The sequence below is a fragment of the Semicossyphus pulcher genome, unplaced genomic scaffold (genome assembly GCF_022749685.1).
Source record: "Semicossyphus pulcher isolate SPU_LCO1_2020_fin unplaced genomic scaffold, fSemPul1.0.p SCAF_18, whole genome shotgun sequence".
NCBI classification, from domain to species: Eukaryota; Metazoa; Chordata; class Actinopteri; order Labriformes; family Labridae; genus Semicossyphus; species Semicossyphus pulcher.
Window position 1 is genome coordinate 15760860 of NW_027211691.1, and position 11550 is coordinate 15772409.

Consider the following 11550-nt stretch of genomic DNA (forward strand, 5'->3'; position numbering starts at 1 on the left):
CGCATCAGCTCAGCCCAAAGCGGCAGACGAATTAACCATGTAGTTGTAAAACAGGTTCAACGGCAGGATGCGCGACAAGAATAGAGCTGATTGTGTTTTACTTTATGGTCGTTTCAGTGTTCCTCTCTTGTCTGTTGTGAGCTGAAATGTCTGGTGGGACATTTCTGCGCTTCTTTTTGTCCTCTGGGTGGAGAGAGAGGGAGCTTCTATGTCATCAAATGCCTGAATTAACACTTAATATATTTTCACTTTGGTTGACAGAAGCCAGCTGTCATGCATCAGCTGAACAAGACACTGGTTCATTACCCTTCACCTACAGTTAGATGTTTTCTGCAGTTATCCATTACATTAATTCATGATATTATCACTGTGGAGAAGCCTATGACAAATGCATAATTTAGCTACCTGTGAACAAGGTCACAGTGTGTATGTGTGCGTTGCATTATTCATCTATATGCCACTGTTGCAGGCTTCTAAATGTAGCTACAGCAAACCTCCGCGAACAGCAAATACACAGACTATTTAAAAGTTAACCCAGTTACATAAAGTTTACAAAAGACAATGAGGTTTTTTTCTAACACATATTTTTTCAAAAGGCTGCACAGTGGTGCAGTGGTTAGCACTGTCGCCTTACAGCTAGAACCGTCCTGGTTCGAATCCCAATTTGGAGGAAGTTGGCCTTTCTGTGTGGAGTCTGCATGTTCTCCCCGTGCATGCGTGGGTTCCCTCCGGGTACTCCGTCTTCCTCCCACAGTCCATAGACATGCTCATTAGGTTCATTGGTGCCTGTAGGTGTGAGTGTGAGCGTGACCAGTTGTCTGTCTCTGTGTGTCAGCCCTTTGATTGACAGGCGATCAGTCCAGGGAGTACCCTGCCTCTCACCCAATGTAGGCTGGGATCGGCTCCAGCCCCCCGTGACTGTGAACGGAATAAGCGGTATAGATAATGTATGGATGGATAGATAACGATCATTACACTGCATTAAATACGCCTACGAGCTAGTTCAGGCAGACAACTTGAGCTGCACTGATTTAATAATTGATATGCGTCACTTCCACAGTCACCTGTCAAACGCTTCCTCCCGATGTGGCGCTCTATTTAAGCTGCAAGATTTCCGGTCTCTTCCTCTGCCATCTCTGCCCCGCACCAGCACTGAGCTCAGACTTTCAGCCCCGCCACCACCCCAGCATCCACCTGCAGGCTCCGAATAGGGAGTTTGAGATATGATCTCATCACTCCTCAAGTTTCTGCATGTAAAATAAATGCGAGGAGCGATGAGGTCGGAGCCCAGACGCCAAACACAAGCTCTGTTCTGCTGCTGCAATAAACATTTAAAACTATAACAACGTGAGCTGTCTGACTGAAATGAACTGTATTTGGAAGTGTTAATAAGACATTGATGTAGTATTTATAAAATAATTAAAGTCTGGAGTTGTAAATGTTTATAAGTTAGTGATATAATAAATTATTTTGGTTCTGGCTGGAGTAAAAAGCTGGAGGAGGATAAACAGACTCTTTTATTATATGGTTATAACTGATCTGTAAAGTATCAACAAAGGACTTTTACTCTATTAAACTCTGTTAAGGAGGCCCTATTAGTGAGAGGTAGTAATATTTTTGGCTGACCGCCGGGGTAAGCCCTACTCACGGGTATGTATGTGACTGAGTGAGTGACGGTAATTTCACAGCCACAGAGAGAGAGAGTTGCGACATCGCAATGGCGGATCATGGAGCATGTTGGACCTCCACTGACGCAACTCTCTATCTATACGGCTCTGGATACTTAGTTTTGGGGAGTAGGCGGGGCTGCTCCTCTGCTGCTTGTCTGCTGTCCTCACCTGCTTTCAAACACGTTGTCACCGGCCTCATAAGGACAGTCCTTGTAACACATTGCCCACAAAAGCGCACACTGACCTGATGCAGTCAGCCTCACACAAGGTTCTGACCTTGTCTTGTGTTTGTATCACCAATGAACCAGTTCAAGGAATCCAATGTGTTTAAAGACCTTTACATGTTCCAATCACAGCCCTCTGTTGTATGTAATGACTTTATAATCATCATTCTGCTTCATGTAAACAGCACCGAAAAGAAATTTCCACTGTCAGAAATATTTGAGGCAATAAAGCTGCTAATATAATATAAGACTATAAAACGACTACTTTTACTACACAGAATAGCCTTTTATATTACCCTGCCATTACCCTGCCATGATTTCATATTCACTGAGGGCACAGAGATGGATTAAGTTTGATTACCTTGATGGCCTCTCAGCTAACTTGTGCCACCCGCGCTGCGTGAGACTTCACAATTGTTGGCGCTCTTTGTCCTCATTAATTAAAATAAACGTATAGAAATATATTAATTTGTGTTTCAGTGCGCATGGCTGACTCACAAAGCAAAACGTTTGACTGAAGGCAGCCTTCACCCAAAGGACAAGAACATCAATACAGGCTTATTACTACTTTCTAATTGCAGTTCTGCCTCTATAGACAATTAAATTGCAGACTTGCATATTTATATACAGTGTCCAGTGAGAGCACTGCGACATTCATTCTCTTGTGTGCTTCGTCTGTTCCCAGGTTGGCTGCAAAGTGGTGATTGTGTTCTTCCAGTACTGCATAATGGCCAGTTTCTTCTGGCTGCTGGTGGAAGGCCTTTATCTTCACGCTTTGTTGGCCGTCTCTTTCTTCTCCGAGAGGAAGTACTTCTGGGCCTACATCTTAATCGGCTGGGGTGAGAAGTCTCTTTTTCTGCCGTTATACACCTTCAGTTCCCTGACAAACTCCTGAGCCGTTGGGATGCACTAATAACTTTTGCCTGCATTTTTATATCTTTTCTTTATGTCCCCAGGAGGTCCTACAGTTTTTATCACAGCCTGGAGCATCGCTAAAGCCTACTACAACGATGTGGGGTAAGAAAAACAGCAGACTGCTCGACCAGAGTCCACGAGAACATGTGGGTCTAATTTGCTAAATATTGTTTTCCATGTTTCCACAGGTGCTGGGATATAATCGAGAACACTGATGTCTTCTGGTGGATCATTAAAACCCCTATTTTGGCATCGATCCTGGTAAGTTTACAAGCCCTGAGAACTTTCTCATCAATCATTACTAAAATCTTTATGCACCTTAGCCGTTGACACTTTCAAGTCTGACTTTTCCAAAGTAAAAACAAATTGACACAGAGAGAGAAAATGTCTTTGTCAGATGTCACCAGTCCCCCTAACACTTGCCTGTCATTGTATTTTATGTGAAGGCTTTTAAACTCTTGTTGGTATTCATTCTGTATTTCAACTCAACAGAGAGGTTAGTACGACCTCAAAGTTCTCACTTCACTTTAGAAAGTTGGCAACTCAATCGTTTTGTTTTTCTGCACCACAGGTCACCCTGTACTAAATTATTTAACATTTCTAAGGCTGTTTTTTCTTGCATTTCCATTTTGAACACAGTATTAGCCTCTACAGAAAGATTGTACTGACTAGCTAGTAGCTTATTATGTAGGCTAACTTCCTTTAATTTGTGTACTTATTGACAGCAAAGATATAGAGAGCTTTAAAGGATGTATAGTTGGTGTACTATACTTCAATTAAAAGTAAGCTGCTTTTTTTAGTCTTTAAGCTAAGCTAACTAGCAGGCTCTTAAAACAACAATATTGCCTCTATTGCCACGAGTTATTAGAAGATTGAAATCACTGTCATTTCTGTTCAGTAAATGTGAAGCTAGAGCCACCATCTGTTTAGCTTAGCTTAGTACAAAGACCGGAAGCAGGTGTTAGCATGATAGCCTAGCTTCGTCCAAAGGTAAATAACAATCTGCTCTCACAATCTGTTTGGTTGTGTAGGGCTGTAAGACAAAATGACTCCAGGAAGTTACTAAGCCCCGCCATGAAATATATAATTTTTACACTTCACTTTGATCTTTCAGGCAGAATGTGTTAGCTGCTCGTCCCTGTCTTTATTCAGAGCTACAATTGGCTGCTGGCTGTAACACTTTTTAGCAAACAGACATGAAAGCAAAAAGATTGAAGATGATTTGAAAAATGAGTTTCTCTCCACAGGGCATCTATCGACATGGCTAATGTGTGGTACTTTCACCTCACCTCTCACATGGGCTCTTCAGTAAAATTGAACCACTTATCTCGTAAGAAAAGCCAACAGTGATCTGTATTGGCGTGTGTCAGTGTGCGTGAGAAAGGGCTACACTTTCAGAGAGGTGGGAAAAGCAGGGTTAAGATGAGTTCAGCAATCTTTAGAAGCTGCAGTGAAGAATATTTAATGTGGATGTCAGCACAACATTTTCTTTATTCTTGGATTTCCAGTATATTTCCGTAGGATTTCCCTGAGAGGGCTAGCTTAGCTCTGGCTCTTATACAGCCAATACAGACCATTTTAAAGTTAAGGTAATTGTGCTGAGTGAACAAACACAAGTGTATTTCTAGAGAAAATAAGCTAGCAGCAAAGCTAACGGGGTGGAAATGTTACCATGCTAACATGAAAACCAAGAAGAACACAATATACCTGTTTTACATCAGCGTTAGCATTGTCACCTTTAGCGTGTTAGCTTGCTGTGTTAGCATGAACACAACTAAGCCCTGCTGTGCTACAGAAAAGAAGAAGAAAAAGAACTGCTAGCATAAATTTTTTGTGTGTTCAACTAAGCTAATGTACAATAACGTTAAGTCTCTCCAGGTCATGCCAGTAAATACTATAAAATATATATAGTATTTAAACACATTTAAACACATCTCCGTTTTGAAGATATTGCCTTTAAATTGATTTGCTAGCTGTCTTTTTTTGTATTTGAAAAACATGCTAAACACCAGTTTTTTAGACTGATGTGATGGGATACCAAAAACAGACAGTTTTCCAGATAAGGTTCGCCCTCCTCTGATGTCCTGCTTTGTCTGTCTTGTCTTGGCTGCAGTTCTTGGCACAGCAGGTCTCTGTGTTCTTACAGATTAAGATCAGGATCAGCCACCTGCCTGTCAGATGCCCCTTTCTGTCTCTATTCCCTCTTGTCTCTTTCTCTCTGCAGCAGCTGAGTAATGTGTGCAGGTTAGATTTGTTGCCACTTCACAGGTCCAACACAAATTAACTATTTAGAGATGCTAATTTTCCTGCGGGCTAACACCATAATCCAATCAGTGCGGGATGAAATACAGCATCACAATGTGTTATGAGAACATTCCTTCCCTCTCCCTCCAGATAAAACATTGAAAACACGTAGAAGCAAATTTAGAACAGGCTTTTTTTTTGCCATCTACCACTTCCCTCCATTAGTATTTGGAAAGTGTTATATTTCTGCTTTGAATGTCACTAACTACAAGGTGTAGGTCCCATTAACTCCGCCCATACTGTCCTCATTTCCTCCGCAGATGAACTTTATTTTATTCATCTGCATCATACGAATACTTCGCCAGAAAATCAACTGCCCAGATATTGGAAGGAATGAGTCCAACCAGTACTCGTAAGTATAATTTCATGTCTTTTTCATGCTGTCAATTACTTTATACATAAGCACCAATGAAACAAAATATTATTGATACTTATAAGGGCAAAAAATCTCAACCATCTCCGTTGTTTTTGGCTGAATTCTGACACAGAAAGCAGAGACTATATTTAACTGGCTCCTTATAACTTCCTCTGAGGAATTTAACTTTCTTGCTCAAACTAATCCAAATATTTTCAACATTACAAAACAAAGTCAAGGTATTCAGAATGGCAGCCTTCCCCCGCAGCTGCAAACACAGAGATAAACTGCCGACCTCTGTGCGTGATTCTGTCCTGTGATGGAGAGCATCTCATAAGCCCGCCGTAATGCATGAGCTATTTTCCCACTGACACTTTTAATGGAGCTTTTTTTTCAATCTCCGGTCCTCTGAGCTGAAATGTAAAATGAAAAGTACTCAGCGGTTGTATTTCATTATTGGCATATAGAGAGACGGATTGGAAATTGGTTTCAGCAGAGGGAGACATTTGAATCTGTTTTCGCTTTGTTGTTTCAGGAGGCTGGCGAAATCGACGCTGCTGCTGATTCCTCTGTTTGGGATCAATTTCATCGTGTTTGCATTCATCCCGGAGCAGGTGAAGACCGAGCTGCGGCTCGTTTTCGACTTGATCCTCGGGTCATTTCAGGTATGATGTCAACTAACTTTTAAGGAGGAAGTAAGTGTATTAAGAAAAACATAAACATTTAAATTGAACCTCATTCAAGAGCTAAAGTAATGCTTTGGCATCCTGTCAGCCAAGACCCGCAAGTGTCCATATTGAAGAAACCCCTCGCAGAAAACTGTGGCAGGTCTCGAGGCACTTTGAGTCTGATTCAGTGGCAGTGTTCCTGTTTTAAACCCCGGAGTTATTTCTGTTCATCTCATAGCGAGGGATGAAGCTGAATGCAGACTGAATGCAGAGCTTCTTTACAGCCTGCTTGGAACCTTTCCAGCACTTCTCTTCTTATCCCTATTTCTCTTATACACCAGCCTTTGTATGTACTGTGTGTCATGTAATGCATTTATTTGCATAGATTTGCGAGTAGTTGTCACAAATGCTCTCTTTTGTGTTTTTCTTTCCATTTAGGGCTTTGTGGTTGCCGTCCTTTACTGCTTCCTCAACGGAGAGGTAGGTGCCCGACCTCCTCTCAGTGACGTAAACACTGTTTGAATAAACACTGTTTAAACCTCAAGATTTCCATGCACAGAAAGCGCACCGTCCCATGTGCTAATTCTCAGAAAATCCCTCGCTGCACCATTTACATTGACACACTCCTGGAAAGGTGGGTGGAGATGTGACTGTGAGTCATCAGCGCTGGTCCGCTCAAGCTGTCTCTCCTCCCACGGACCTCCCCACGGCATATTTTCTCCGCAGGGTGGGAGGGCTGTAAAATGCCCGGCCTTCTTGGCAGGGATTATTCAGTCGTGCCTGCAGAGGCTCTCTGTAGGCACATTAGTTATGTTCCCGGAGCTTGGCCAGATTGAATCACTGTGATGGGCTGGATGGCAAGACTTTACACTATGCTGTCTGAATTTTAATCTGGTGCAATGTTCAGGTGTCATTTGTGACGTGTAAATCTTCGGTGGTGAAGGGTGATGAGGTTGTTAAATTAATGCAGCCTATGAGAGTGATATCAGGTCCTGGTGAGTTTCAGCTAAACATGAGATGTTACACTGACATATAACATAATAATAATAATAATTTAACAGCGACAAAGTTTTGCTGTAAAATTCCTAAAAGCCACAAATCGTGTATTGTTATATATATTGTAAGATATTGGCTATAGGTGTTGCTAAAGTATTAGCTAAGTATGGGAGATTAAAGCTCTTAATGTAGCTATCCAGGTCTCTCGTCACCCTAGCCAGTTTAGTTAAAGAGGGGGTATTATGCTTTTTTTACATTTTAAGACATATATATAATGTTACAATGTTGGATGTCCAGACTAAACGTGGGTGAAGTTTAAAATCTGTAGGTAAAAGTATGTCGGAGTAATCCCCTGCTAAAAAAAAGTCTAAGTCTGCAGGCTGCTCTGAACGCTTGCTTTCTAGACGCTTCACTTTGTGATGTCACAAAGTGGAGGAACTCTATATTTGGGCATCTGCCCGAGACACAGTATAACTTCCTGCCCCTGCCACAGTTCAAGGACACGCCCACCCAGCAGCTCAGTCTACCTCGAACATTTCTTCACTCCACCCGCTCAATGGCTCTGCTCGTCAAGTTGGCCAATCAGAAGAAAGCGGGCTTGTAGGGGCGGGGTTTCTTAAAGAGACAGAGCTGACTGAGTTGTTTAAGGTAAAAATGATTGAGTTGACATGAGTTTTTTTAAACTGTAAATTATATTAAGCTTCTCCACAGGAGTCACAGAGTGAAATATGAAGCTTGAAATTAGCATAATAGTCCCCCTTTAAGTTACATGGTGATAAAAAAAAGCTGCCTGTATTGACTGTTATTATCTGTTTTAGGTCCAAGGAGAGATCAAGAGGAAGTGGCGGCGGTGGCACCTGCAGAGATACATGCGCTCTGACACCAAATACCAACATCCGTCCATCGGCAGCAGCAACAACTTCAGCACCCAGATCACCATGTTGACGCGCTGCAGCCCCAAAACACGCCGCTGCTCATCCTCCTGTCACGACGACCTGTCCAGCATATGAAAATATATCACACTAACAGTGATAAGGACGTTCAAAACACTCTCATGCCAATCGTAAGGCAGAAAAGAAGGAGCATGTGTAAGCTTTAGGATGAAAAAAAAAACACACTCCCTTATCAGCGCATCTACTTGGCAGGATGTGGTGTTCGAGTGTGACGCGGACAAAAGAAATTGATGACAGTAATCAGCTTCTAACCTCCACGCTTCTGAAAACAGTGACAAAGATACGAGCGCATTGTTCACAGGCACAGCTTTTGCACATTTAAATGAAAGCCATTCATTTCTGTCGCTTTATTTCACGATTCAGTGCACATGTACAGGTGAATCTGCGAGTCATATCATTATGGATCATTTGATCAATGGTTATTAAGTTCCTTGTGTGTGCTCAGAACTGGGCAAAGCAACATGTCATATGTTAATGGGGTTAGGTTGGGGGGGATCCACATGCGAGCAATCTGATGTAATTATGAGCTGATTAAAAATCACTTAGTGGATTCCTGCAGTGGCAAATGAACAAGGCTGCTGCAAAGACACACTTTATTGTTAAAGCATGTGCAGCGACTTTAAAGGCAAAGAAAAGCAGCATAAAAGAATGTATAAGAACAAAACAGTGTGCAACAAAAAAAAAGCCAAATGGTGAGACTTCAGACTGATGACCCGTGTAATGCCGATTCACAGCGATGGGTTTGGAGTACATATGCCCTTTTCTGCACTATCACTCTAATGAGAGACTTCCCTTTATCAGTTCAGTTCCCTCTTGTTTAGTGTGACTCCGAGCCTGTGATAAAGTTCGTGCAGCTTTGTTCAGCAAACCAGCGAGTGTCTGGTTTCAGTGTTTGTTGAAGTGACACTTTCAATCATACCGCCGCTGGCTGTCGGACCTCACAGAAACCCCGGAGAGGAAATGCCTTGAATCATTTCAGTCCTTGAATGTTTACATTTACATGGAAGGAGTCATTTCACATTGTACAGAGAAATATACAGTGTAAAGAAAATTAATTGCTGTGGATTGTCCTGCCAGAGCGATTGTATCGTGGCTGTAATATATAAGTAATGTGTCTCTGTAATTGTTGTTTGTCACGTTTGTGGGATTTAAAGCCTCGTCTGGAACATTAAATTCTCTTGTACGAGCTAGTTTATGAAGCAATCTGCAGCGTAATGCTAACTGCTACATAAAGGCAGTGCATGACACGACAGGCATACAGAGAAGCTTTGTGTTTTTGACTGGAGCTTGAACTCCTGAATATTTTCTGAAACCTGCATTGACTTGTCAGATTTAATCTTCTCCACTTGAGGAGTTTGAACCTGACAAGTCAGTGGAATTGAAGCCGCTATTTAGAGCAAAACAAGGTGAAGAGGATGACTGGTGCTGTCACAATGATGCTAACATTGTGCTTTTCTGTGCCAAGTTTAGACGTGAAAGTCAGTTGCATTTTCATCAACAACGGAGCATCCAGAAGGCCAAGCTGTACCTGCCTTAGCTTTAATGTGTAGCTTCCATTCAAGCAGCCGGTTAGGTGAGCTTAGCTTAGCATGACAACTGGAAGCAGGTGGTGGTAGAGAGTACCCAAATCCAACTACCAGCACATTATATATACAAGTTTTAGCTGTAGACTTAACGTAAACTCAGACCAGTGTTAGATTTTTGTCTGTTCCAGCATCCAGTTAGCCTAACTTAGCATAAAAAATGGAAGCAGGTGGAAACAGCTAGCCCGACTCTATAAGAAAGTAACAAAACATTCCTACCTTCCTTTCCCCCTCCTACCTATCCTCCTAACACGTAATACCTTATCTATTTCCCATGAAGTCTTGTCATCACTGAGTGGTTTCAAGGCATCTAGCCAGTACTGCCAGGAAGCTAGCTAAAAACAATCCAGCTGTAAAACTGCTGCTTGTCATTATTATTTGGTTATTGGTAGGGATAAAACGATCAAAATGTAACAGGTAGTTCTAACCTTTGGACAGCTGTTTCCCCCTATTTTAAGTCATTTGGCCAAGCTAGGCTAGCTAGCTACTGTAGCTTCATGTCAACGTACAGGTAGTTCAACTTCCTGAAGGACTCATAATTTCACATTGTTTAATGTCTGTCTTCTGTTATCAGTGTTTTGATATTATAGTGTAATTTACCAATTTACCTCTTATGAAGTGGAAATGGAAGCATATTTGTACATATTGAAGAAACAACTCACAGGTCACAGGTGATATTAGATACTATCTTAACGTGGTAACCCGGCATGGTTATTTTGTATTAGTGAGAAAATATTAAAAGTGATATTGAATTAACAATGATTGTAATGTGTGCTTACAGTAAGTATTCAGTATTAAAGTGCAGCAGAGTTTTTTAGAAACTGGATATTGTGTCGTGTACACTTAAGAGCTCATTTCTTTGGCTTGTTAATAGTGCAAAGGGTGCAACACTGGTGCAGTGGTTACCATTGTGAAGCTTCCGCTGTAGTGCAAATATTTATAAGTTCACATCTGTGCACACCTCCCGTTTTAAAATATATTTTTTGTACATTGTTATAATTATTCATTTTGTTGTACAGTGTATGTGAAGAGTGTCATCTTGACAGGAATTCAACCTGCCATACATTTTTTACATTGTTCCACTTTACTGTGTAAAATAAATTATTTAGAGCAATACAAGGTGGTGAAAGTTCAACTCTTTATGTTCGATGTCACGTCATGATGAACATTTATGTCCTCACTGATGCCTACATGGACATATCGTTGCTTAATTAAGGCTTATTTTGTGCTCTCTGCTACTTAACAGGGCGTGACCTTATGTTGATTCATTTGTCAGCCCCGGAGACGCCTCCTTTAAGCTTCTGACTCAATTTGTTCATGCAAATATGCTAATCCCTGTCAGGGTAGAAAAAATAACATTAAACAAGCTGCATGCAGGTATTTTTCAGATAAATATCATGTTGCACAGTAAATACCTCCTGAACTAGCGTTCTTAAAATTGAGCTGATCAGATATTGGTGCATGCAGACGACTTGGTGTTCCAGCTGATATGAATGTGTACTATCGTGAGAAAGCAGCACATTAGATACTTTAGGTAAACATTTGTTAGCAATTGGCAGCTCAAAAGATGCAAAACACTACCAAGCCCGCAGAAAGAATAATGCTAGTAAATTACTTCCTTGTTTGCTGCAACAGGTCACAGTGCCCTTAAAAGACAATGGCGTCTGAAGGCCGAGAAAATGGGATTGAGATTGTTTTATTGTTTGTTTAATAAAGCCAGTTTACAAATTTAACAATATCTAATCAGACGACTCACATTTGTGTTAGTTTGAAATGTTTCACTCCTCGCAGATTTATTTTACATGCAGAAATTTGAGGAGCTTTTGCACCTTGCAGGTGGATGCTGGGGCTGAAAGTCTGAGCTCAGTGCTGGTGCAGGGCA

The 11550-nt window shown here is 41.4% G+C and overlaps 1 protein-coding gene across 1 annotated transcript in view; it reads left to right on the forward strand.

Moving 5' to 3' along the window:
• Positions 1–8774, forward strand: part of vipr1b (vasoactive intestinal peptide receptor 1b) — a 46995-nt gene extending 38221 nt beyond the window's left edge. The window contains exons 7-13 of the mRNA XM_069667147.1: positions 2580–2733; positions 2851–2911; positions 2998–3070; positions 5374–5465; positions 6004–6133; positions 6575–6616; positions 7951–8774. Of these exons, the coding sequence (XP_069523248.1) occupies positions 2580–2733; positions 2851–2911; positions 2998–3070; positions 5374–5465; positions 6004–6133; positions 6575–6616; positions 7951–8142 (744 nt within the window). The 3' untranslated portion in view covers positions 8143–8774. The remainder of the gene's footprint in view (positions 1–2579; positions 2734–2850; positions 2912–2997; positions 3071–5373; positions 5466–6003; positions 6134–6574; positions 6617–7950) is intronic.
• The last annotated feature ends 2776 nt before the right edge of the window (positions 8775–11550 follow it).